This window comes from Sus scrofa, chromosome 3 (assembly GCF_054392235.1).
Source record: "Sus scrofa isolate SSC_HxYL_T2T_F1_AM1 chromosome 3, Sscrofa_HxYL_maternal_Yorkshire_Landrace_v2.0, whole genome shotgun sequence".
Classification (NCBI taxonomy): Eukaryota; Metazoa; Chordata; class Mammalia; order Artiodactyla; family Suidae; genus Sus; species Sus scrofa.
Window position 1 is genome coordinate 70,850,777 of NC_139385.1, and position 27,009 is coordinate 70,877,785.

The window sequence follows — 27,009 nt, forward strand, 5'->3', positions numbered from 1 at the left end:
AAGCCTGCTGTCTTTGTCCACCTTTTTACCACATACCAATTTAGAATCTTTCTTCACTGTGCCCCCTCAGCAGTATCTTTTCCTTTCCTTCCTTTGGTCTATTCAGGAACTTAATTTTCTACTCCTAAGCTCCCTCCTAAGTCATGTAAACAGAAGAATTAAAAACTGAGATCAACTTGTCCCACAGAAGTGAAACTGTCCACCCTTTTTTGTTTTGTTTTGTTTTTTGCTTTTTTCTGCTTTACTCGCAGCTCATCGGAGTGGAGTTGTCCCCTTTCAGGATGAAGAGGGACCAGCGGTCCTAAAAGGAAACATCTCAGCTTTTCTTTCGACCACCAGCTTTGTCTTCTTTTTCTCCTCCAGGTCGTGTCCACGCTGCTCATCAACATAATCCCGGAGGACCAGATCCCACTGAACTTATTGGGAAAGGCAAAGATTGGTGGCAAAGCTTGGGTGAAGGAGGCTCCTCGGCCTGTTCCCGGCTTTAACCCCAACTTGATGTGCGAGTCCCAGGTGTGGCTGCCTGCCCCAGCTGCATGGGCTACAGACTTCTAGTCCTGCGTTTAAGCAAATTGATTTAAAACCATGGCAGGGATATGGAGGCACGTGTGCAGGAAGGGGAGTCCTGCCTCAAGGGAGGGAGTCGGACCCAAGCTGTGCTGACTTGGGTCAACCACTAGCATTTGGCTCTCAGTAGAAAACTCATAACCAGGAGTTCCTGTTGTGGCTCAGTGATAACTCACCCGACTAGTATCCATGGGGATGCGGGTTCAATCCCTGGCCTCACTCAGTGGATTAAGGATCTGGCATTGCTATAAGCTATGATGTAGGTCACAGACATGGCTCGGATCTGGCTGGCAACTGCAGCTCTGGTTTGACCCCCTAGCCTGGGAACCTCCATATGTCACAGGCATGGCCCTAAAATAAATAAATAACTCATAACCAGTTTGAGAAGGTTTCTCTAGCAGAAGCCTCTGACCTCGACTCTGCCAAGTTTGACAGTGCAGACCCTGTGTTTTTCCCTGAGACCCCAGAGTGGCTGGATACCCTACCATGAGGTTTGACACCTCCCAGCTCCAGGCCTCGGAAGCAGCCCCAAGGCAGAGAGGGGGACTGTGGCCCCCACACTAAAGATTGCCAAGGCCTGCGTGTGCCTTGTGGGGGCATATCCCCCAGGCCTCAGCTCACAAGTGCTTTGTGCTAGAGTCTAACATGCATTCCATTCAGGACCGAAGCTGCCCGCTTTCTTTCCGCTCATAGATCATGTTCTTAACGTGTGCGGCATCATGCACTGGAAAGCCTTCCTGTAATTAGCTTCTGACCTTGAATCCAACTTTATGGAAGTACACATTCAGGTCCTAAAGGATATTAGGTTATGTTTTCTTACTCCTGGGGTACCAGGGAGGGAGTACCTAGGCCAAGGTCATGGTTAGGAAGTTCGGGTTCTAGGTGTTCTCCTTTCCATTCACAAGGTGTTTCTCAAGGATATTTGATCCCAGGTCAGTACAGACGGGTGGAGGGAGCAGAGGGATATAATTCACTGAAACGTAGGGAGGGGTGTGTGTATGTGATGTAGTCCCTGAAAAAAAATTTTTTTAGTGCTCACCTCCTTTATTTAAAAAAAAAAAAAAATGATTCCATTTATACCCCACCTCTTGTTATCAAGGCCTTGAGGCAGGTTACAATAAGGTTAAGACATGGGGTGGGTGTGGCGGGGACTCACCCAGAAGGCATCATCTCCATGCAGCTTTGGTGGCTGTCCCTCTGCAGGTGGTCATCAGGGACGGGGAGCTGCTGTGCGGGGTGCTGGACAAGGCACATTACGGGAGCTCCGCCTACGGCCTGGTCCACTGCTGCTACGAGATCTACGGCGGGGAGACCAGCGGCAAGGTTCTCACTTGCCTGGCCCGCCTCTTCACCGCCTACCTGCAGCTCTATAGAGGCTTCACCTTGGGTGAGTTCTGGGCAGGTAGCCCTAGGGCTCCTTCACTGGCCGGTGCACCTGCCAGCGTGTTTCCCTGGGGATGGCCAGGTTCCTTCTACAAGGGCATCCTCACTTGGCCACCAGTGATGTGTCCTAGCCTTGCTGCTTCTCAGTGTTTCTTCATGTAGCGTAGAGTCTGTCTCTCTGTCACACACCAATTTCCATTCAGTCTTTTCTCACCCCCCACCGTTTATGGTTTTAGTCCTTGAGACTGGTGTTTTCCCATTCACCTCCATTCTCTCCAGCAAGTGCCCCTCCAGAACCCTCTGAGCACTTGCCAGAGAGAATGGAGGTCCAACAGCAGGGGCATTGGCTCTGTTGGAAACACCACATTGGGGCAGACCTGCCAGGTGATGCTAAGATGGAAAGAGGAATCTTCCGCTGGTTTCCTCCCTGGAAACCCACTGATTTACGAACTTGGCTTTGAGAAGGAAAACAGGTGTGGAGTTCTCTGATGGCTCAGGGGAGAAGGATCCGGGGTTGTCACTACTGTGGCCCAGGTTCGATATCCGGCCCGGGAACTTTTGCATGTGGCAGGGGAGGCCAAAACAACCAAAAGCAAAAAGAAAAGAAGTGTGCCGTTACTTTCTGTGCCTTGAGCTCCTTCAGGGCAGTGCATCTCCAGGTACACATAGCAGAGGCAGGCCCTTCTACAGTTTCCTGAGAGGAGTGAGGGTCGGAGTGCGTACTGAGCATGTGCCGCAGTGAGCGTGGGAATCATCCAGCCGACAAGACCACTGATGTTGGGAGGGAGACGATGCCTGGACTGGCTCTCGAGCAGACCCAGGCCAGTGGCCTGCCACAGCCAGAGTTTGCTGGTTGGCCTACAGTGGAGCCTGCGTAATTATATAATATATATTAATTGTGGAAAAGTCCAGACAAATACATGAGAATAATTTAACATCACCCAGCATTCAATTGCCAGAGATAACCACCAATATTGCTTTAATGTGTGTCTTTCTAGACCTTCCAAGTACAAACACATTCAGAAGAAATAAGATCCTATGCCATGTAATGTTTTGGGATCTGCTTTTCCTCCCCGCTCCCCAACCTCATTTCCAAATGTATTTGATAAATGTCCTTTTGGGCGAGCTGATAGAAACCAACCTCTTCAGGTCTCTGGCTACAGTTCTCGTTGTGGAGGTGTGCTGTAATTTAGGTAACCAGTTCCTGCTGTCAGACTAAGCTCTCTCCTGGTTTTCACTGTATTGCTGGGATGAGCACCCTTCAACAAATACCTTTAAAAACAAAGGTAGATGGAGTTCCGTTGTGACTCAGCGGTAACAAACCTGACTAGTATCCATGAGGACACATGTTTGATCCCTGGCCTCGCTCAGTGGATTAAGGATCCGGCCTTGCCATGAGCTGTGGTGTAGCTCATAGACATGGATCAGATCTGGCATTGCTGTGGCTGTGGTGTAGGCCAGCAGCTGCAGCTCTGATTCGACCCCTAGCCTGGGAACCTCCATATGCCACGGGTGCGTCCCTAAAAAAAGGCACATAAATAAATAAATAAATAAAATTTTTTTTTAAAGTAGAGAAAGATCCCACACCCAGACCATGGCGAGGACCAGGCCTAACCAGCCAGACTCACAGCTCAGCTTAGCAGATGGTACGAGGAGAAATTGGTCCCCTGGGTACAGAGGCCGTCTGGTGCCATGAGACTGAGAGAGTGGGGCCAGGCTGGGCATTGAGCTCTGAGAGGAGGCAGGACTAGTGGTGGTGCCATCCAGCCCTCAGGGCCGAGGTTGCTGAAGGGGCGGTAGGGCGACCTGGACTGGAAGGACCCACTCTCATGGTTGTGGCTTCCCCGCAGAGGGAAGGTTTCTTCCCCTTGCCACTCACATGGGTTCTTCAGTGGCCCTCCAGCTTCGGAGCCCTGCGTCCAGAGGTCCCAGCATCTTCTCCCTGCTCTTGAGAGCAGTGCAGCCTTTGTGGCCTTTCCTGCTCAGGTTTTGGCTGAGGGACCTTGGAGTCCAGTAGCTCTCAGATATAAACAGAAAATAGTTAATGAAAGATGTCCTACCCCAAGTGAAGCATTCCTCAGTCCTTTGAAGCTGGAAGGACAGGCTTGGCTGGAAGCGACCCCTTTGAAGCCAGGAGGACAGGCTTAGCTGAAGTGACCCAGGCTTTCCTCCTCCCGGAGCACTGGAGGGGGCTCTGTGGTGGTGGTCTCTGTCCCCCAGGCCTGAGGGGGACTCTGCGGTGGTGGTCTCTGGCCCCCAGGCTTGAGGGGGACTCTGCGGTGGTGGTCTCTGTCCCCCAGGCTTGAGGGGGACTCTGCGGTGGTGGTCTCTGTCCCCCAGGCTTGAGGGGGACTCTGCGGTGGTGATCTCTGTCCCCCAGGCTTGAGTATATCTGTGTATCTGCACATGCGTTCCATCAGCTCTAGAGGGTGGTCACTGCCACGTGTGACCTCTAGGGGTCAAAACCAAGGTGTCAAAACCAAGGTGTCCTCTCCCGCCCTCTCTTCTTTCTCAAACTTAAACCTCTTCATCTCTGGCCTCCTCATCTAGCATGTATTGATTCAGTGGCGGGAGTGGAGCTGGTAGCTAAGAGCACAGCTGGGGTCTTGAGCCTGGGTTTACTGTCTATCTCTGTAAGCTTAGCCTCAAGTTTAAGCCTTAGTTTTGTCCTTCGTAAAGCACTAAACAGTTGGGAGTTCTCTTGTGGCACAGTGGATGAAGAATCTGGCATTGCCACTGTAGTGGCACAGGTTCGACCCCTGGCCAGGGAACTTTTGTATGCTGTGGGCCTGCCCCCTGCCCCAAAAAGGTAATAAGCATGTAAGAGGTGGTGGCAGTCTCTTAATGATGGTGTGACCGTCACTGTCATTATTCAGGGGCTTCCTGCATGTGTGGCTCCATGCTCCATGTCCTGACCTCACCACGTTTACAGCCTGGTGAGGAGTCAGGCCCGGTCCCATCCAGGCTTGTCTGTTTCACTTTACAGGCGTGGAGGACATTTTGGTCAAGCCGAGGGCTGATGTCCGGAGACACAGGATCATTGAAGAGTCCACCCGCTGTGGGCCCCGGGTGAGGAGGGCCTGGGAGTCTGCCACCTGCGTGGGGGGAGGGAGGGTTCCCACGGGGGGAGCCCCTGCCCCCCTCCCTTGGCTGTAGCCAGCCCCCCAACGTGTTCCTTTTCTCATTTTAGGCTGTCAGGGCCGCATTAAACTTGCCAGAAGCGGCATCGTGTGATGAAGTCCGAGGGAAATGGCAGGATGCCCATCTGAGCAAAGACCAGAGGGATTTTAACATGATTGATCTGAAGTTCAAGGAGGAAGTGAACCATCACAGCAATGAAATTAACAAGGTTAGCCCAGCAGCATGTGCACTTACCACCACCACTTTGGATGCTGGTTTTTACAAAAATTACATTTTGATTCTCACCCTGGGCCCTTTGGAGCAGTGTGGCCGTTTAATAGCTGACTAGATGAGATTAGAGGTGGGGTGGGTGGAATTGCTTGTTTTGAAAAGCCCAGGGCTTTGTTCCCTCACCCAGTTATGGTCTGGAAAGGCCTTTGATGAATGCTAAGAGAGATGGTGTTGCATTGTTTTTCACTTTAAATGCTTGTATTTTGGGGTGACTGCATCACAGGGGACTGTGGGGGACAGTGGCAGCGGCAGCATGAAGGATCAGAAACACCAGCGCTGCTTGTGTAGGGAGGTAGGGTGAAGGCCCAGGTTGGGATCCTGCCCCTGCCACACACTTGCTGTGTAATTTCAGGCCTTTTGTGAAGTGAACAGGCCTCCTGAGGTGGGGTTGGGAAGAGCACCTGCCTCCTGAGGGTGGCGCTGAGGGGATTCAGGAGCTCAAATGCACAGTACTCTGGGCGAGGGGTGAGCACTCTGCAAGGCCTCCAAAGCCCCTTCCTGCAGCCGAGAAAGGAGGGGGAAGTCTCCGCACAGGGCAGCGCACCTGGCCTGCACCCTGCTTTCTGGGCCTTGAGGCCCCCCTGAGGAGGAGGAGAGGAAGTGAGGTCGGCACGCAGCAGAATCAGTGTTTGCTTGTGCAGCTCCCTGGCTGGCTGTCAGTGTCCCTTCGGCTGCTAAGAATACAGACCCCATTGGTAGAGTTCCATGCTTAGAGGTGTGGTCAGAGGAGCATTCCCAGCACCCCATGAACCAGGAGGCTCAGTTCCAGGACTGCTGGGGGTGCTGCAGGTGGGGCGTTGTCTCAGAAGCATTTCAGGATTGCTTCTTCCTCCATCTCTTCCCACCCGTCGGCCTCTCCTGCATGGGGCTGGGTCTCCGCAAGCCTAGGCAGAGGCTCGGACAGCCTCAGAGCTACCCCACCACCATCTCCTCCATCCACCTGGGGCTTTGCCCACTTCCACTGGCCCTGGAGCCAGAAGCAAGGCTCCAGCTTGGTGCTTGGGCAGCGTGTTGGGAATCGTGAGTGTGGCACAGACTCATCATCACAGGCCCAGGCCAGGCTCTGCTAGGCCAGTTCCCAATGGCATTGCCTTAGGTTTTATTTCTAACCGGCTGCTTTTCAGAATCACAAACTGGATGTACTGGCCCCTCTCCAACTCGTTCCCGGCTCCCTAGCAGAGGCGCCAAGAGAGCGCGGTGCCCAGGACCATCTGTTAGACATCACTCTAGGGCTTCTCGCAAAAGGGTTGATTCCGGATGAGACTTCTTCTTACCCGGAATGGGATCCGGCTGGCACTCCTCTCCAGATAAAGAGTCTGAGTCGGCTTGTGCCGCCTGGACTTAGCCTCTCAACCTGGGATTCCCGAGGGAGTGAGTCACTGACCGACATGTATGTTCAATCCACAGGCGTGCATGCCTTTGGGCCTGCACAGACAGTTCCCAGAGAACAACTTGCAGATGATGGTCCAGTCGGGAGCCAAGGGTTCAACTGTGAACACCATGCAGGTGCGCCCAGGCGGGCTGGCTGGTCTGCAGAAGGGTGGGCGGGCTCTGCAGGAGGCCCTCTTCAGATTTGTTTCTGTTTTTAAAAGGAACCACATTCCATACAAAGTGGGGCAAGTCCTGAAAAACACAACGGTATATAGAAATCAGTACAGGAGCTTAACCACGGTTAACGTGCCAGTGTTACAGACAGTGTGGATGTAAACATCCAGCTATTAATATTTGTCACACAGATATATATTGTAACTTTACATACTGTATTATCATACGTATTCATATTCTATATAGACATTGCATGTGTGTATATATATGTATACTATATATATATATATATAGTCTTAGCTGAGATCCTAAAATTTTGCATGATGTGCTTTTTCCATTTAGTCTAACATTATAGGCATTGTCCTAGAGATTTCTTAACCTTTAATTTTTGGCTCATTATCTCCTCAGATTAGTGCAGTGCTGTCGAAGCAGGTCACAAATTTTAACAACTTTTTTTTAATCTTGACCTTGAAAAGGTCTTAAGCACCATTTCATTGTTTACTGAATAGAGAGGAGCAATAGCAGTGGGCTTAAAAGGACTGGAGAGGAGTTCCTGTTGTGGTTCAGTGGGTTATGAATGCAGCTAGTACCGTTGAGGACGTGGGTTCGATCCCGGGCCCCACTCAGTGGGTTAAGGACCCGGTGTTGCTGTGAGCTGTGATGTAGGCTTGGATCTGGCATTGCTGTGGCTGTGGCGTAGGCCGGCAGCTGTAGCTCCGAGTTGACCCCTAGCCTGGGAACTTCCATATACTGGGGTGAGGCCCTAAAAAGAAGAAATTAAAAAAAAATGCTGGAGGCCATCAGGAAGCCCTTTTGATTAAGTAAAATCCAGACATGCAGCTCTCCCCACCCGACACCCCAGGGTATTAGTCGGCAGTTATATTCTCTTCTGGCCTTAGAATGTTATTTTTTGTTTCGGGTTTTTTTTGGCTGCCCCTCTGTCAGAGTTCCCAGGCCAGGGATTGAACCCTTGCCACAGCAGTAACCAGAGCCACAGCAGTGACAATGCTGGATCCTTAACCCACTGAGCCACCAGGGAACTCCTGGCCTTGGAATGTTGAGGATCACAATCAACTATATTTCCTGTTAGTCTCAGTGTCCCCACTGGGACTAGGTGATCCCTTCTGGGTGTGACACATAATGCTTCTGAAATGTTTTTTACAAAAACCACTCATCTTCAACTGACCCCAAATGTGAAAGATCCAATCAGTCAACTAGTGGAAGACAGTTATTTTCTGGAAGCCTAAGCTCTCCTGATTCCTTTAGAAATCGAGGATGGCCTTCAGGAACTCAGCATCTGTGCTTTTTCTCTGGAAGAGCAGGCCCCTGTACCCCAGGGGACAGCCTGCTGTTTAATGCCCGTGTGGATCCTCAGTTCCCTGTGGGCTTCTTGTCTCGCAGATCTCGTGCCTGCTGGGTCAGATCGAACTGGAAGGCCGGAGACCCCCACTGATGGCATCCGGCAAGTCTCTGCCCTGCTTCGAGCCTTATGAGTTCACCCCCAGGGCTGGCGGCTTCGTCACTGGCAGATTCCTTACAGGCATCAGGCCTCCTGTATGTATTCTGGTTTGTTCTGGCTTTTCTCGTTTCCAGCCTCGATAGTAGGGGGCCTATGACCTTCACCAACACCTATAAGCAAGGACAGTGAGGGAGTAAGTGCCAGGCCATCCCTGCTTATTACCCACCAGACCCCAGGGCCCGTGAGAACCCTAAAGACATGACCATGTCCTGTTCCCTTATAATGCTGAGCCCTGCATGGTACCTGGCATGTCGCGGGCTGAGGAAGCGATGCTGGTTAATGGAAAGATGAATGAGCTCCATCCCAGCTCCCCCTTCCCGCGGGGTGTCCTCTCTCAGCCGGTGCTTACCTGCATCTGAAGGCAGCTGCGGGAGGGGAGGCCCCTCACCAGGTGCTCTCCGTTGCCAGAGGAGCTCCGCAGAGATTTATTTCACAGGGCCCTCCTAGGAGGACCGCCCATGGCTCCTCCTTGACACTGGGAAGAGTAACCGGCTGCAGCTGTAGCAAATGCCTGGTTCTTCCTCATCAGCAACAGAACTCTCCCCTAGAGAAAGGTTTTCTCCTCACCCATGTCGGAAATGGCTTTTTGAGTGTCAGTACCTTCTGTTGCCTGGTCTAGTGCGTCTCTGCAAGGACACCTGTCGTGATCAGATAACTAAGTCCGGGTTGTGAATGGGACCGACTCTTTGTGTCAAGGCCCTGGCTGCACCCAGGGCTCCCCCCTCAACCCACAGAGACTCCGCAGGAGTCGTCTGTGGCCTCTGGCAGAGGATGGTGGAGAACTGACGTAGACCGGAGGTTTGTAAACTGTGGTTATGACCCCTTAGTGAATCCTGAAGTCATCATAATAAATAGCGATGGGCCTTTATGTAATGAAGGAGAATAGGGTGGTAAAGCAGCAGAGTGAGGGATGGGGTCCTTTCATAAAGTTTTCATTGAGGTCTTTGTCTTTGCATGTGTGTGCGTGTGTACACACGAGTGTATTTCACATTGTAGAAGAGTTTGGAAGATACTCCATTCCTCTGTTAACACTGTTGGGAGCAGAATTCAGTCATGTAGCCTGGACTGAGCAGTGACAGGGTGCCCATGCCATTTCTGTCTACAGAGTGGGGTGTGGCATGGAGAACAGACTGCACGTGTGTGGGCAGAGCCCCCAGCTCCTGGGGTGGGAGCTGGCACTGCTCCTACGCTTGTCCCTTTGCTTTCGGGCAGGATGAGACAGGTCACTCCAGGGGAGGCCGGAAGTCCTGGGGGCCATGGGAACCGGCAAAGCCAAGGGCCCTAGGAGATCAGGCCAGGCTGCTGGGGGCGTCGGCCCGAGCCGCCCTTCAGGAAGCATGCTGTCCTCACTGCCACCCCTGGGACCTGGTCCCACTTCTCCCACAGGAGTTCTTCTTCCACTGCATGGCCGGGCGAGAGGGGCTGGTGGACACTGCGGTGAAGACCAGCCGCTCGGGCTATCTCCAAAGGTAAAGGGCACCTGCTCCACCGCCTTAGGGTCCATCCATTCACCTCTGTCATCTTTCACGTTTTCACTGACAATTCACTTAAGAGCCTTTTGGATGAAAAAAACTTTTAAGGAATTCCCTCTGTGATGCAGTGGGTTAAGAATCCAACTGCAGCTATTTGGGTTACTGTGGAGGCAATGGGTTCGATCCCTGGCCCAGCACAGTGGGTTAAGGATCCAGTGTTTCTAAAGCTGTGGTTTGGATTTGATCCCTGGGCTGGGTACACATGCCATGGGTACAGAAAAAAAAAACAAAAAACCTAAAAGAATGTCCATGGGTGGCCCGAGACAGAAAATAGCAAGTATTCTTCCCCTTCTAAAGGGCTGGTAGTAGAGTTCCTGCTGTGGCACAGTGGAAATGAACCCAACTGGTACCATGAGGATGTGGGTTCAATCCCTGACCTTGCTTAGGGGCTAAGGATCCGGCGTTGCGGCGAGCTGTGGTATAGGTAGCAGATGCGGCTCGGATCTGGCCTTGCTGGGGCTGTGGTGTAGGCCGGCAGCTGCAACTCCACTTCAATCCCTAGCCTGGGAACCTCCATATGCTGTGGATGCAGCCCTAAAAAGCAAAAAATTAAGGCTTGGTAGCGTGTGAGCTCAGAAGTTCATACTCAGGGCCTCTGCAACTGCAGATGTGCCATCCCCTGGGGGAAAGATCCTGAGCTGGCACTCTGCCCTAGGAAAGTTCAGCAGCACAGCTGGTGGCGGGGGTACTCCATGCACTGGACGAGCTCCCTTTCTGAGGGGCCTGGATTCTAGGGCCAGATCCTCCCAAGGGCAGAGGTGACATCACGCCTCTAAACTCTTTTTTTTTTTCTTTTTCTTTTCTTTTCTTTTCTTTTTTTTTTTTTTTTGGTCTTGTTGCCTTTTCTAGGGCTGCTCCTGCGGCATATGGTTCCCAGGCTAGGGGTCTAATCAGAGCTGTAGCCGCCGGCCTACGGCACAGCCACAGCCACAACAATGTGAGATCCGAGTCACGTCTGGGACCTACACCACAGCTCACAGCAACGCCGGATACTTAACCCACTGAGCGAGTCCAGGGATCGAACCCGCAACCTAATGGTTCCTAATCAGATTCGTTAACCACTGAGCCAGGACAGGAACTCCACTCCTCTAAACTCTTAATTCATTTACAAATACCTGTGGAGTTTAGAAAAAGCTAGGAAACAAATGATCAAATAAGCGTGGGTGTGGCGGGAGTCCATGTGGGGTGGGAGTCCTCAAAGGCCATTCATTTGAAGGCAGAGCAGGAGGGAGGCGGGTACCAGGGATGCTGGCTGGAATGGAAGAGCAGTGGCCATTTCGGGCAAAGGGCACAGATTTCTGCAGGCTCCGACTGCAGATGGAGGTTCATGGGGGAGAGGGTGAGTACAGTTGAGACTAGAGGGGCTGGAGGAGGCCAGCGCAATCACCCATGCCACCTCCTGAGGGTGGCGATGGAAGGAAAGAAGCTGACATGGCAAGCACCCAGGGCAGGACATGTCAGACCCAGCTGGCTTTTTAGGCCCCGTGGCACTGCAGTGGCACGGGGTCCAGAAAACCAGGTGCTGCATGGGGGGAGAGGAGGGGAGGCATGGCTGGCGTGAGGGGACAGTGGCAGGATATGCAGGTGGATACGTTCCAGAGTGGGGGGCCTGAGGCTAGGGAGAGGCCTGGAGATGCAGCCTATGGGGCTGGTGCTGATGCTGAGAGCTGCAGCCCCAGGGGTGACCAGTGCTTCAGCATCTTTAGCAAAGGGGACCTGAGTGCCCAATACCAGCCTTGCCTGACCCAGGCTGTGTACCAGCAAGACAGTGTGATTAACGCTGAGCTCTGTCCTTGGAGCTCAGGGGAACAGTAGCTCCCAGGAACCTTCCTCTTAAGGTGGTAGGAGGAGAAGCCAAGGCAAGGTGCCAGAGAAGTAGGCTGAGGCCAGCCCTGGGGCCACAGAGAGAGAGGCCAAGGGAGGCAGCTGACCGCTGGGAGCGCCGAGGAGGAAAGGCTCCGGCAGGGGTATCACGTCAGCATTTAGTTCCTAGTGTCCCCTTTGTCCTGACAAGCTCTGGGTTGATGGCATTGGATGGGGAGGCTACCCCGCTGCTTTGCCTGCTTTGTGGACCTAAGGACACGGGTCCCCGGGGAGCTCTGCCATCCCAGAGAGGAAAAGGGCCAGCAGTTGCCCCGCAGCAGGGGCCGGAGATAGGAGCCAAGGCAGAGCAGAGGCAGCCAACCCCTCAGGCTGTGGCCTCTGGCGGGAGCAATGCCATAGGTCAGAGCCAGGGGCACGGGGGCCATCCTGCCCCAGAGGCTTCCTCAGCTGTAGTACAGTCCCCTTTCTGCCTTCCACCGCCCCGCCAGAGGCCGCCCTGTGAGGGGACGAGCCCAGTGGGCACTGAGCCGCTGGTGTCTGTACAGGTGCATCATCAAGCACCTGGAGGGGCTGGTCGTCCAGTATGACCTGACGGTACGGGACAGCGACGGCAGCGTGGTGCAGTTCCTGTACGGGGAGGACGGCCTGGACATCCCCAAGACACAGTTCCTGCAGCCCAAGCAGTTCCCCTTCCTTGCCAGCAACTACGAGGTAGGACTGCCAACCCCCCGCGCCAGCGGGTGGTGGCCCGGGGCCGTGCGGTGGGCCTCCCACCCTGAGCTTTGCCACCCACTCAGAGTGGCAGCTAAAGTCTAGAGTGCGAAGAGCTTACAAGCACCAGGCGATGCCTTAACATCTGACATCTTCAGAGCCCCTCTGTTCTCTGTGAGGTGGCAGAGAGGCTCTCACTCTTCAAGAGCAACAGCCCCAAGTGGTTGTTGCGGCTGCCTGCTTCCCCCTCCCTGCAGCCTGGGTCTCAGGTGCTTCTTTCCCCATTTTATAGCTGAGGCGACTGAGGAAGAGCTTAAGTCACTGGCTGGGGCGGGGGGGTGCCAGGGCTTGTGTCTGCACCTGGGCTCTCTGACACACAGGCTCATGGTTTTCATACCTCACCTCGCTGCCCCAAGAGTGACTGTTAGTGAGCAGTCACTAACAGCCTGAGGGGTTGGCTGCCTTAGTCACTCCGTTTGGCAGATTGGGTGGTTGAAGCTGCCATGACCTCTCCAGGGTCGTACAACAGATGGTCAAATAGAAAGTTATGCCCCGAGGCTGGCTCCTCTCCACCTTGGCTCTTGTCTCCTCCTCCTTTCTTCCCTTTCTTCCCAGAAATTCCATGTTCTGGAAGGACTCTGAGTGTGCTGGTCTCTCCCCGTGAGCTCAGCTCCCAAGTCTGCTTGGCGCAGAGTTAGGCCCCGCCGAGAGGCATTGTGCAGGCTCCATACAGGCCACCGCCGAAGTTGCGTGAGGTGGCCCATGTGTCACGCCCACCCTCATCCCTTTTTGTTCTTGTGTGTGTGGTTCGTTTAGGTGATAATGAAATCGAAGCATCTCCGTGAGGTTTTATCCAAAGCAGAGCCCAAAAAAGCTCTCCGCCACTTCAGAGCCATCAAGAAATGGCAAAGCAGACATTCTAACTCCCTGCTGAGGGAGGGCGCCTTCTTGAACTATTCCCAGAAGATTCAGGCAGCTGTGAAAGCTTTGAACCTCGAGGGCGCAAACCAGAACGGCCGCAGCCCTGAGACTCACCAGGTGATTACTGCGGGCGATACTGGGGGCCGCAGGGCTTCAGGGATGAGGGTTTTTTCCTCCGTGGAAGGTACCAGTAACGAAGTGTGGTGTCCTTCGCTGTCAGTCAGGGAACAAATGGCACTCAAATAAGAATTAATAGAGGGAAATCTTTACAAAGGTGTGAGCAGGGTTTCAGGACGCTAACCGGGGCTGGAAAGGGGGGGTTCCCCACCTGCCGAAGGCAGGAACAGCCACCAGGAGTGGGGAGGGTGGTAGTGGGCAGAGGCCCTCAGCAGAGGCCCAGGCTCCTCAGAGACCCCCTAAGAGGAGCTGAGGAAAGATGCCCAGCCTCCCTCTCCTCCCACCCGCCCCTTTGCTCCTGGAACCTCCATCAGCCAAATGCAACTGGGTGCTATGGAACAGCTTTGGGGCATGGAGCGTGTGAAAACCTGGATGGGGGACAAGCAGGGCTCCAGCACAGTCACCTGGCTTGTGACTGTGGCCTGGTTGCCCTGGGACAGCCCGGGCTTTGCCTCTCATGCCGGTATCATTAGTAGTAGCGCCCCACGTTACTCGACAAGAACCTGCTTGGACAGGAACTCCTGCAATCACCGTGCCTGTGCTTAAACAGGCTGGAACCAGTTGCTCAAAGTCATGGTCATGCAGTGCCCCCTGGGGTGGTTCAGTTTCTCCTCATTTTAAATGTCGAGATGCTTTTCTCATCGCAGTCAGGCTTCAGTCTCTTTCCCCCGCTCTCCTTTGAAGCCTTTGAGCTTCCTTCTCCTGCTGGGTGTCCCAGCAGGAGAAGCCCCGTCCTGGTGTCCTCCAACCTGGCTGAGGCCCATCCTTCCTTTCAGGTGTTGAGGATGTGGAGTGAGTTGGATGAGCAAAGCCGAAGGAAATACCAGAAGAAGGCGGCTCCTTGTCCCGACCCCAGTCTGTCTGTGTGGCGCCCGGACATCTACTTCGCATCAGTGTCAGAAACATTTGAGAAGAAGATGGATGACTACAGCCTTGAGTGGGCAGCCCAGGCAGAGAAGAGTCACGAGAAGTCGGAGCTCTCTCTCGAAAGGTAATGACGTTGACTCACCGCACAGCATGGACAGAGGGAGAGTCTGCTTCTCAGGCCCTTCCCCAGCCCAGCTGGCAGCCTCCTGGGTTCGAGAGTCCAGCAGGAGGGAGGGGAGTGAAGCAGAGGGCACCTTGCAAGCCCAGAGGGCTTCCGGATGGAGGGGAGCAGGTAGGCAGGAGTGCAGCCCTGACCTGGGCCAAGATGGAGGAGAGTGCACCTTGGGGACACAGACTTGCACAGGGGACCTTGCTCTGGAGTTTGGTGTGGTGGGCATGGCTAAGTGAGAGGGCATTGGCCAGCCCTGTGACCTGGGACACACCATCCTCTGCCCCATGACGCCATGTCCCAGCCTTTCATTAGGGGTTGGGTCTGGTTATTCCAGTCACCCTTTGAGCGGGTTTCAAAGCTCCATCGAAAAAGGACCACATGGAGTCCACAGCTTAGACTTGTTCACAAAAACATAAAACGGGAAAAAAACATCTCGGTCTAGGCAAGTGGGAAGCCAGGCGTGGATGGGCACTGAGCAGCAGTGGATTAAAACATCACAAATGAGAACTTCCCGTTGTGGTGCAGCAGAAACAAATCCGACTAGGATCCATGAGGATGTGGGTTTGATCCCTGGCCTCTCAGTGGGTTAAGGATCCAACATTGCTGTGAGCTGCAGTGTAGGTCACAGACGCCGCATGGATCGCAAGTTGCCTTGGCGGTGGCGTAGGCCGACAGCAGTAGCTCCGATTCAGCCTCTAGCCTGGGACTTCCATATGCCACGGTTGCAGTCCTAAAAAAGCAAAAAACCGAAAAAAAAAAAATCACAGATGCCCAGGGTGCATTCTTGGTGGCGGGGCATTGGGCTCTGAGTGGCTGGGTTGGATCATTCAGGGGGTCCCTCCTGCTCTGCTCTCTAAGCCTGGGCTGCAGAGCTGGAAGCCCCAGGTCATCTGCTGTAGCCTGGCTGCTCTGTTCCCACCTGCCCCACAGCGCCCCATATTTGCTTAGCGAACCTTTTCCTAGTTTGTACAGGGGGAGGTTAAGCCCTATCCAGGCTGTCACAGCTAGTGGGGGGAAAAAGAATCAACAAAGGAAAATGTGACCGGTGAGTGCACAAGCTCCGTGACATTCTCCAGGCAAATGTGAACGGTTAGAGCCTAGACATCTAGAGCTTCAGCCACCCAGCTGGGTGCTGTGTCATTTAGGGCATTTCAGGGTCATGGGCAGGACTTGAAGCTCAGAAGGACCAATTGCTTAGGGAAAACAAGGAAGAGGGAGAGGTAATGGGTCCACGCGCCCCGCTTTCATGGTGGTGCCACTGGCTCCCGAGAAGTGGGTGATGACTGTTCTCCTACTCCCCGCTGTCCCCGCCCCATCTCCAGGTTGAGGACTCTGCTGCAGCTGAAGTGGCAGCGCTCGCTGTGCGACCCAGGTGAGGCCGTGGGCCTGCTGGCCGCCCAGAGCATCGGGGAGCCCTCCACACAGATGACCCTGAACACCTTCCACTTTGCCGGCAGAGGCGAGATGAACGTCACCCTGGGCATCCCAAGGTGTGGGGCTGCACGGGCTGGGGTCTGTCCTAGCCCACCCCTGGGGAAAGAAATCACTTCATCAGAGCGTGTGTGAGCGTGTGCATGCATGCCAGTGAGACAGGGTCTCATCAAAGAGGGGGTCAGGGTTGGAATTTCTAGAGCCCAACTTTGCCTCTGGTTAGATCCATGCCCAAGCCTCTTAGAATCTCCATTTCTCTGTCTGCCAACTCCTCTGTGTAAGTTACCTGGGATGCTTGTGAAACCCCATGCTCCTGGATCGGCCCACATGGTTGCCCAACTTCCAGGGGCACCACTCACCTTGAGCGAGACCCGAAGTGGCCCTGGCCCTTCATGCAGAAGGGCGCACCCGGCTGGATAATGGTTCATGGGCGAGAGAATGGGAGTCACACTCACATGCCTGCCCGGCTGCTTTCTCGCTGAGTGACCCAGGCTCCCCAGCTTCTTCAACCTCGGGCTCTGTGGGAAGGAGGGCAGGGCCCACCATGCACTCGGGCTGTGTGGTTGGGCAGTGCACGGTCCCTGCACCCAATGGGAGCGCTGCGGATGCTGGTTCCCTTCCCTGCCGCTCTCATTCGTCTGATAAGCCCACGCGAGGCACACGTGACAGGGAACAAGGAGACGCAGCCCCATCCTCGAGGAGCCCTCGCTCCAGTGGAGGAAGCTGACGGGAGAGTCACTTGCTGTCACACACAGGGCCAGAGCTGGGACTCTCTGATCAGTCTGTTGCCTCTTGAGATCCCAGGGTCTCTCTCAGATCCCCAAAGACCTCTTGAGGTGTTTGGGAGAAAGACCTCACAGAGATAGAGAATCCGAGTGCCCTCAGGATCGAGCCTGCCCGGTTCCCTGACAGGTTGAGGGAGATCCTCATGGTGGCCAGCGCCAACATCAAGACGCCCATGATGAGTGTGCCTGTGTTCAACACCAGGAGAGCGCTGAAGAAAGTGAAAAGCCTGAAGAAGCAACTCACCAGGGTGTGCCTCGGGGAGGTAACTGTCTCCCTGGGACAGCTGAAGGCACTTTCCCCTACGTCCCCTGCTCCGGGGAGAACAGCCTTTGCTACCTGCTCAGACCCTGGTCTCAGACTCCACCAATGAGAGGGAGGCTCTCTCTGCCAGGTGCTGGCTGGGGATGGATAGGGAAGCTTTCAAAGTCTTCTTTGGTTCTGCAGCATTCTTCTGTGCCTTAAAATTAAAGACACTTCCTGGGTTAGCTTACCAGCCCTACTGAAGCCCACCCCCACTGCCTCAGGCCATTCTCTGGAAGTGAGACCTACAGGCTGAGGGTCCCATCCCATCCCCCCTGGGATCTGTCTACACCAGCAGAACTCATTGGAGTGTCGTCCAGGTTTTGGCTTGTGGTCCCAGCCCTTGTCCCCCCCCAACTCAGGTTTCCCATAACCTGCTTGTAATGCTCAGCCCCAGGCATTGGGCAAGTTGGGTTCTCTTTGTTTCTCGGTTCTAGGTGTTGGAGAAAATTGACGTCCAGGAGTCCTTCTCTATGGGAGAGAAACAGGCCAAGTTCCGGGTGTATCAGCTGCGGTTTCAGTTCCTGCCATACGCCTGCTACCAGCAGGAGAAGTGCCTGAGACCCGAGGATATCCTGCACTTCATGGAAACAAGGTCAGGACTGGGGCCATATTTGTTGTTTGACTTTGTTGGTTTTTTTTTTTTTTTTTTTTTTTTTTTTTTTTTTAAGGCCACACTGGCGGCACATGGAAGTTCCCAGGCTAGGGGTCAGAGTGGAGCTACAGCTAACAGCCCACACCACAGCCACATCAACGCCAGATCCGAGCCACATCTGCGACCCACACTACAGCTCACGCAACGCCAGTTCCTTAACTTACTGAGTGAGGCCAGGGATCGAACCTTCATCCTCACAGACACTAGGCAGATTCCCTTCTGCTGCACCACAATAGGAACTCCCTGTTGTTTGACTTTGTTATTGACTTTGAGGGCTCCTGGCCACAGGACTCCCAGCGCCTGGGCGCTTTTGTCCAAATAAATCCTACAAGGCAAGTGTTCAGGAAAAACAGCAAGCCCTGAAGCCCAACCTGGAGCCCTCTCCTCTAAGCTGACTGGTGGACATGACCTCATTAACTACATTCTCCTCCCTGTACCCCCTTCTCGCTCGTCGATAACTCTTGTCTCCAGGGATTGTAGGCTTTAAGACGTGGAAGTGCATGTACCATAAAGAGAACGGAGCCCTGTCACATGAGGCCACTGTGCCACTGTGATGTCAGACCAGCACGTGCAGTCGTTCCTGATTCCTGATACATTTGTATTCTGTTAGGAATGAGCAGGGTACTGACCGCACGCTGCTCTTAAATCCAGTTCCATAACGGACATTACCCCCCGCTTCTTGGAGAAATCCTGGTTCCCTTCTGGGAGAGAGAGTGAATGTCCCTTTTCTCTCAAGTTCAAGTCTCTGTTGGACATTGGAAAGCACAGGTCATAGAGCTGAGTGCACAGGAGTAGGAGGGGGGTCACATCGGGGCTGGGGCAAGCCACAACGCACCATCGCTTCTGACTTGCCAGCGGACCTTAAGTCATCATGGAGCACAGACTCAAATGGCTACAGGGCCTGCAGGTAACCAGGCCCGTGAGGCAGGGTAGGAGCCCCTGGCAGGCTTCAGAGCATGCCACCTGCCTCAGTGGCAGGGCCTCCTGATGCAAAATAGTAATAATAAGGGAGTTCCTTGGTGGCCTAGTGACTAAGGACCCAGTATTGTCACTGCTGTGGCTCTGGTTGCTGTTGTGGTGCAGGTTCAATCCCTGGCCCAGGAACTTTTGTATGCCCTGGTCAAGCCAGGGAAAAAAAGGGGAAAAAACCCATCTTCCTCCCCCACCCTCACCTCCCATCTTTGGTTGCTGGATTGCTTGCTTCTACTTTAAAATTTCTTAAGGTTCAGCAACTAATTCATCTCTCTTTTAAAAGCATGGTAAGGCCCAAATAGATCCTGTATATCAGTAGGATTTGGCCACAGACCACTGGCCACTGCCTCAATCTAGACCAGCTATCAGGTAGGTCCTCCAGAGGTGCTCAGAAGTAGAGAACTAGTGGCAGAGTAGAGGCAGACCGTCCCCTGCTCTCAGCCCACAGATACTTACTGAGCAATGCCCACTCACAGTCTAGTCCTGGGGCAACGTGGCAGGAGGGGTGACTCTTCTGCCACGGGGGCCCCTTCTTCCCTCTCACCTTGAAACTGTGAGCTGGCTGCTGGCCGGCAGGTCTTATAGTAGATGAGCTTGGAGGTGAACCCAGCTCTTTGGACATGGGGAGCTAGCCAAGCCAAGGGGAACACCTATGTCGCCCTTTGCCTGAGCCGAGGAGCCTTGTGTGATCAGAGAGCCCAGTGCACTCTGGGCCGTGTCACAAGAGACGTGTCTGCCCCGACCTACCGGCTTGTTAATTAATCAGAGGAGCATCGCTCCCAAGTGTGTCTCGTGTTTGGCCTGGCCAGGCAGCCCTTTCTAAGAGATGGGAATTAGGATCACATGGCCTCTTGAGAATTACCAAGAGCAGGCAGAGCTGAACCGTCTGCCCCATTTCTGTTGTCTCAGAAGTAGGCCTGCCAAGCAGGTAGGTCACATGAGGTGTCCACCAGGCTGTGCTTGGTCTTGCTTTTATTTACATGAATTTGGGGAATTGAAAAGCCATCTCTTTTTAAATCTTTCTTTTTGGTGAGGGAGAGCCCTGGCTTCTCCCCAGTGGTGAAATACTTAGTTAGCTCCCACTTTGAATCTGGCTCATGCACTTGAAAAGCTGTGAGAAACAAGGCCCTGTGCAGTGGCCCTTGGGGAAGCTGCTCTGCCACCTGGGCGGAGTGGGCTGGGCCAGGGTGGTTGGTGTGTGATGGGTGCAGGGGGTGGGTCTGGGCAGCCAAGCAGCCACATGCAGGCCCTTACAGACCACACGGTGACAGGGGTGTGCCTTCAGAAGAAGCTTTTTCTTTTTTCTTTCTCTCTTCCCTTCCCCCTCCTTCCCCTGTCATTGCCACCCCTTTTTCTCTCTCTTCCCCTTTGCTCTCCCTTTCTTCTCTTCTTTTGTCTGAACTGTGGGATCATGAGACTCTTTTGGCCACACTCACAGCATATGGAAGTTCCCAGGCTAGGGGCTGCAGCTGCCAGCCCACGCCACAGCCACAACAATGCGGGATCCGAGCTGCGTCTATGACCTATAGCACAGCTCACGGCAAATGCGGAATCCTTAACCCACTGAGGAAGGCCCAGGTTCGAACCTGTGTCCTCGTGGATACTAGTCAGGCTCTTCACTCACTGAGCCACAACAGGCACTTCTCATGGGACTCTTTTGACATAGATCGGAGAAAAAAAAAAGTAGCGACACAAAAGCACTTCCCTAGATGGAGACATACAAGCCTTGAAGGTCCCCTGAGTCTCTGTACTGGCGCCCACCCCTTCAGGGATGTGTGATGAATGGAAGCTTGGCTGGGGCAGAAGTGGAAAGAGCTGGGGTGTGTGTTCCAGCCTTGGGGCACTGGCTGTGAATTGCAAGTTGGCAGTCTGTAGTGGGAGCTTCTGTGAGTCTGACTCTGCAAACCACAGGTGGGGGAGCTGTTGGCAGGCCCTTTCTGAAACAGCTGCAGGTCCTGTTCCCCATGGGTAATTATTTACGTGGGAGGGAGGTTGCCGCAGCTGCCACTGCAGTTCCCCCTCATTGGCCACGTTCTGACCCACAGTACAACCTTCACCAGGCAGTCACCGGTTCCCTGGCCCTGGGCAGAATCACAGAAGGGCCAACCCTTGGCACCCCTGGGAGAATCCCGGCACACCCACCCTGCCACTAACCCATCAGGGTTCGTTGTACTTTATCGCTTCCTGTTGTGTTCTGCAAGTTTCCTGTTCACCACAAGCAGCAGGCCGGGTAGAGGGGACTCCCACGGGGGTTATTAGAGAAAGTCTCTTGGGGATTATTACATCTGTGCTTGAACCCCACCATGGGGGTGGGTGCAGTTCTAGCAGCTCAAGGGTAAGCTGTGGGGAGCTGCTTGGCAGAGTCCAAGGCCTGAGCCAAAGGCCTAGAGGCACATAGGGTGGTGGGAGCAGGGGTGATGGGGGAGGCCAGTTGTGGGACCGGGGAAGAGCCTCAGAAGGGACAGCCCCTCAGCAGAGGGAGGGGATGAGCAGCCTCTGTGTGGCAGCGGGCCAGCCACACACCCCGTCGGGTTCATCGTGTAACAGTCTGTGGTCACGTGGGAGGGGTCCCACAGCACAGATGAGGTCAGGGCTCTCATCCGTCTCGTCTCCAGACTCTGGCAGAACGGGAACTTTAACCAGAGCCTGTCCTTTCAGCCGCCCCCTCTTCCCAGTGGCACTGCATCTTTCTAAAGACATGCCAGGCTTCGAGCCCCCCACCCCCCAACCTGACCATCTTGTCCCTGTCTCCAGCGCCTGGTGACCAGGCTCCCCTGGACTGGTGAGGGAGGAGACTTTTTTTATGCCAATGGTAGAAACATCAGCAACACCACATACAACTTTTAAAAGTTGGAAAAAAAATATTGAGGAAGGAGAGTAGCAGTCTTTTGCTTTTAATGAGCAAAACAGTAAACATGTAACCTGCCTGTTTCTCCAGTTAAGGCTCTAAGTGCCTGTCTTTTCATCCTTGCTGTATCATCTGGGCTGGGCACTTGGTGGGCACATCCTAGGTGCTTGGAGGACACAGGCTGGCTGGCCGGGCAGATGAGGAACTGATCCTTTATGTAATTAGAAACAGTCTGTTTGGGTGTGCTGTCATGGTCTGATGAAAAAGATGGGCAAGAGGTTATATGAAGTGGGGCAGGGGGGCTGGATGAGGCCCCGAGGGAGCGAAAAACAGAAAACCCCAGACAGAAGGGGCCAAGAAAGGCTCTGCCTCAAGTTGGTCCTTTTATTTATTTATCTATTCATTTATTTATTGTCTTTTTAGGGCTGCACCCGCGGCATATGGAGGTTCCTAGGCTAGGGGTTGAATCCTGAGTTCCCCGGAGCTGCAGCTGCCAGCCTGCACCACAGCCACAGCAATGCAGGATCCGAGCCATGTCTGAGACCTACACCACAGCTCAGGACAATGCCAGATCCTTAACCCATAGAGTAAGGCCAAGGATCAGACCCCCTTCCTCATGGATACTAACTGCTGAGCCACAACGGGAACTCCTCAAATTGGTCCTTTTAAATCAGTTTGCTTCTAACCTGTTGACATGATTTCCTGCCACAAAGAAAGTCATCCCTGTCTTGGAGGTTCTGATGAACTGCGCGCCCCCCCCCCGCCCCCCGCCCCCAAGTTCTCATCAAATTGTGGGGGCTCCCGCACCAAGGAGACAGGAGTTGTCAGGCCCCAGCAGTGCCACCTCCTGGAGATGTGGCGGGCAGAGGGCGATCCTCACCGAGCCTGGACTCCCCTCTCCTGCAGCAGGTTCTGCTGCCCTAGTTAGAGGGCCACTATGCACAGCAACAGCTGTCGCTTACTGAGCGGCCCCCCTGCCAGGCCAGATCTGGTGACAGGTCTCAGACATGGGGTTGCTTCCTGATCTCTAGAGCAAGATGGCATGATATGTATTAATGCCCGCATTTCACAGACCAGGGGGGTTAAGCTCAGGAGACCACCCGGGGAGACCATGGCTGTGCACCCTGGGAGGCAGGGCACGTGTTCCATCCAGGCCTGTGGGGTGTGGAACAGTGTTCCGTGTGGTGCTGTGTGCTGTTCAGAAACCTCCAGAGAACAAGTCAGCTGGCGGGAGAGGTGGGGTTTCCGTCTCCTGTGTATACCCCCAGCGTCACGTCCATTGGGGTGGGATCCTTGGACAGAGCATCCTTCCTCCGCCACGAGGGGTGAGTGAAGGTGCTGGTACAGACTCGGCTGCATGGCTTCCTTTTCGTTTCAGATTCTTTAAAATTCTGATGGAATCCATCAAGAAGAAGAACAATAAAGCATCAACTTTTAGGAACGTGAACACACGGAGAGCTACCCAGCGGGATCTGGATGACTCTGGGGAGTCAGAGAGGACTCGGGTGAGTGAGTGACCCCCGGGGACCGGCCCAGGGAAGGTTTAGGGCTGGGAAGCCCATGGGGTGGCGACTCTCTGAGTCTACTCTCCTGGGAAGGCTCTGTGGCTGTCCTCGGTGCTCCTCCAGCCTCTTCCCCGTGGTGGGTCGTCCTTCTGCTTACGTTGGGAGTTCTTTTCCTGGTTTTGTTTGCTCTGCCTTTGACCCACGTAGGCCCAGTGAACTGAGGCACACAGGGTACTGGGCAGGGACCAGAGAGGCACTTTGAAGCAGGGAAATTGGGCTACAGGGACCAAAGAAGAAGGAGCCAGCAAAAAGCCATCGGAGGCAAAATAGTCCTGGAGTGATGACACCTCATCTGCCAAGAGATCCTGGGGCAATGTGGGGCAGGTCCCTGGGTGTCATCTGAGCCATCGGTTGGTAGGGCTGTGCCCTGCCCAGGCAGGGGCACAGTGAAGACTGGTCCACCCCTTCCCCGGCTTGGTGATCTCAACTGTGTCACCTCCCTGGGCCTAAAATGAGGGTCTGGCCGAGACAGAGTACCAGGTCCCCTGCCCTGGGGTCTTCCAGTTGGCTCACTCAAGCACGAATGGACATAGGATGTCTTCGAAAGGCTGCTCCGTCTCAATTCTTAAATCATCTGGAAGGAGACTATCAGGAATTAGGAGCCAAGGACAGAAGAGAGGTGTAACTAATTTCGTTTTTAAATGCTAAGACAGGAGTTCCCATTGTGGCTCAGCAGGTTAAGAACCCTGCTGAGCCACAGCAGGGAGTGGGGAGTTCCCATCTTGGCTCAGTGGTTAGCAGATCCAACTGGGAACCATGAGGTTGCAGGTTCGATCCCTGGCCTCGCTCGGTGGGTTAAGAATCTGGCATTGCTGTGAGCTGTGGTGTAGGTTGCAGGCACGACTCGGATCCCGAGTTGCTGTGGCTGTGGCATAGGCCAACTGCTGTGGCTCCGATTAGACCCCTAGCCTGGGAACCTCCACAGGCCGCGGGTGCAGCTCTAGAGAAGACAAAAAAAAAAAAGACCCCGACATGGTGTCTGTGAGGATGTGAGTTCAATTCCTGGCCTTGCTCAGTGGATTAAGGATCAGCTGTTGCCACAAGCTTCTGCAGAGGTCTCAGACGCATCTCAGATCTGCTGTGGCTGTGGCGTAGGCCGGCAGCCACAGCTCCAATTCTGCCCCTAGCAGGGGAACTTCCATGTGCTGCAGATGTGGCTGTGGAAAAAAAAAAAATCCTTTGTCTTCATCTCCACCCATAACAAAAATATTTGGAACAATATTAACACTACCTTCTTTTAATGACTTGGAAAGCTTTGGCACTTTTTTCTCCTTTTAATTTTTAAAATGCAAGATTTTGCAAGCAGTACCTGGAAAGATTCACACTTTAGGAAAGAGGCAGGGGGTCCAGGGGAGGTGGGTGGAAGGGGAAGGGTGCTGTGTGCTGAGTGGATGGGGCCATGGGCAGCGGGGGCACTTCTCTGGGTGATTGAGAAGAAGGACAGGGGGTGGGTGGGTCAGTGGGTGGATGGATTCACTGGGCGCTGGGTGCTAGTCATCCTTCTCCTCCTTGTCCCCAAACCGCAGGGAGATCGGGAAGGTGACGATGAAGAGGAGGGGCACATTGTGGATGCCGAAGCAGAGGAGGGAGATGCTGACGCCTCGGACGCCAAACGCAAGGAGAAACAAGAGGAGGAGGTGAGGGGCCCCTGGCTGAGATGACAGGCCAAGGTCACATCCTTTCTCTATCCCACCTGAGAGATCACCCCCAGTGCCTGAGGCCACACCTTTGTGTCATGCTGGAGCCATCAGGAAGCTTGAAGCAAGACCAGCCTGCCGAGTGCACCACTCGGTTGAGAAGGTGGTGTTCGTAGGGCAGCGGCTGGGCCAGGTCAGCCCAGGGCTACCCTCCGGGGCTGGTTATCCCTGCATCCAAAGCCGATTCGAGGACCCAGAGGCCTCTGGCAGGGAGAGGAAGTCAGGCTACCTCCTGATTGTACCACCGGCATGTAGTACCTCCCTCCCCTCCCCTCCCCCACACCCGTCCTGTACTGTGATTGCTGCAAGGACGGAGGCGGTGGCAGGGGCTGAGAGAGCTGGAAGGAGGGCTTGGCTCCGAGGAGGGGCAAGAGAGGAAGAGGGGGAGAGAGGAAGAGGGTGGCCCCAGTAGGTGGGGCTGAGGTCGGCCAGTCAGGTGAGGCCAAGTCCAAGTAGATGGTGGGACCCGAGTGACACGGTCCGCACTCCATCCCCACCAGGTCGATTACGAGAGTGAGGAGGACGAGGAGAAGGAGGAGGACGAGGACAACCAGGAGGAAGGGAGCATCCGAGAAGGTTTCCACCAGGAGCAGGAGGAGGAGGAGGGCTTGGGCCCGGAGGAGGACTCACTCCCTGCAGCCCCCCTGACGCAGCCTCGGAAGCCCACCCGCAGCCGGGAGCCCCAGGGCGCCGAGGCAGTGGAGCGCCGGGTGCGGGCCGTGCGAGAGTGCCACCCACTCATCGAGGACTACCAGTACGACACCGAGGCCAGCCTGTGGTGCCAGGTCAGTCCCAGGTGACCGCTGGCACCTGGGGGCACTGGTCACTCTCTTCTTAATCCCTGATCCCTTCAAGAATGGGGGACAGCTGTGGACCCTCTGCCCCGATCATGGCCCCCACATATTCGACTTACTAACCACTTGTGGGCCAGCATGTGGGGTCTGAGTCCCCAGACCCTAGAGGGACTTCCACGTATGCCACCTCCTCCAGGCCTCAGTACTAGTTCAACACATGTGTTAACGTACATGGAAGTTGTCCTAGGGCCCAGCAGAGACCCTCTATCCCCCACACCTTTGTTCCTGGCCAGCAGCTGCAGGATTATATGGTTCCCCGAAGGGCTCGGTGGTTTGGCTACCTAGACATCTACACCGACTGGCTCTTTCTTTCGTCTTTTCCTTTGACCCTGTTCAGTGGTTCCCAGATGGTTGTGTAGATGCAATCACTGACCAGGATTCAACACATAAAATAGCATGTGTTGTGCTTCGTGGTGCTTGAAAGGAGATGAAGGGCCGTGCTGAGTGGACATGATTTTCACCTTCACGCCAGCATCTGTGGAAGCTGTCGCTCTTCTCTTTTCACCTCAGTCTGGGGGACTGGAGGTGGCCCCTCGGTGGTGTTCATGTGCCAGACCCACCACCGGGCTCACCCCAGCAGGGCCGCTGCCCCTGGCCAGGGTGTTTCCTGTGGGGCCAGGGGTGCTGGGGGGCTCTGGTGGGGTCTCCCAAGAAGCTGGTTCGGTGGGGCTGGGGCTGCCCTCTCCCAGCCTGGCTCCTTCCTGTTGCAGGTGACAGTGAAGCTCCCGCTCATGAAGGTCAACTTTGACATGAGCTCCCTGGTAGTGTCCTTGGCACAAGGCACTGTCGTCTATGCGACCAAGGGCATCACGCGGTGCCTCCTGAATGAAACCACCAACAGTAAGAATGAGAAGGAGCTGGTCTTAAACACGGAAGGCATCAACCTCCCGGAGCTGTTCAAGTACGCCGAGGTGCGTCTCTCCTCAAGGTCTTCACGCCGACTCAAGCTCGGGCCACCCGGAGGCCAGGCTCCAGCCGCTCTGTCCAGGCCCTACGAGCTTCTAGCCCAGTGTCCCCTAACCAAGTTCGAGTGCTCTGGCTCACCCCTTGGGGTCCCCAATAGACGTGAGCACGGTCAGGGGCTTGCAGTATGGAAACCTTTGTTTTACTAAACCCAGAGTTTTCCCCAGATAATTTGAGTACGGTTGCTTTTTTTTTCTTTCTTTTTTTTGGCTTTTTAGGGCCACACCCAGTATATGGAGGTTCCCGGGCTAGAGTTTGAATCAGAGCTACAGCCACCAGCCTACACGACAGCCACAATAATGTGGAATC

At 54.4% G+C, this 27,009-nt stretch overlaps 1 protein-coding gene across 1 annotated transcript in view; it reads left to right on the forward strand.

Moving 5' to 3' along the window:
• Positions 1-27,009, forward strand: part of POLR1A (RNA polymerase I subunit A) — a 79,009-nt gene that overhangs the window by 48,831 nt on the left and 3,169 nt on the right. Inside the window, exons 15-31 of the mRNA XM_005662406.4 lie at positions 364-513; positions 1,771-1,954; positions 4,937-5,019; positions 5,141-5,299; positions 6,769-6,867; positions 8,308-8,460; positions 9,812-9,894; positions 12,327-12,492; positions 13,309-13,530; positions 14,367-14,581; positions 15,952-16,119; positions 16,973-17,108; positions 17,584-17,741; positions 23,000-23,126; positions 24,713-24,823; positions 25,384-25,668; positions 26,448-26,648. Coding sequence (XP_005662463.3) covers positions 364-513; positions 1,771-1,954; positions 4,937-5,019; positions 5,141-5,299; positions 6,769-6,867; positions 8,308-8,460; positions 9,812-9,894; positions 12,327-12,492; positions 13,309-13,530; positions 14,367-14,581; positions 15,952-16,119; positions 16,973-17,108; positions 17,584-17,741; positions 23,000-23,126; positions 24,713-24,823; positions 25,384-25,668; positions 26,448-26,648 — 2,700 coding nt within the window. The remainder of the gene's footprint in view (positions 1-363; positions 514-1,770; positions 1,955-4,936; positions 5,020-5,140; positions 5,300-6,768; positions 6,868-8,307; positions 8,461-9,811; positions 9,895-12,326; positions 12,493-13,308; positions 13,531-14,366; positions 14,582-15,951; positions 16,120-16,972; positions 17,109-17,583; positions 17,742-22,999; positions 23,127-24,712; positions 24,824-25,383; positions 25,669-26,447; positions 26,649-27,009) is intronic.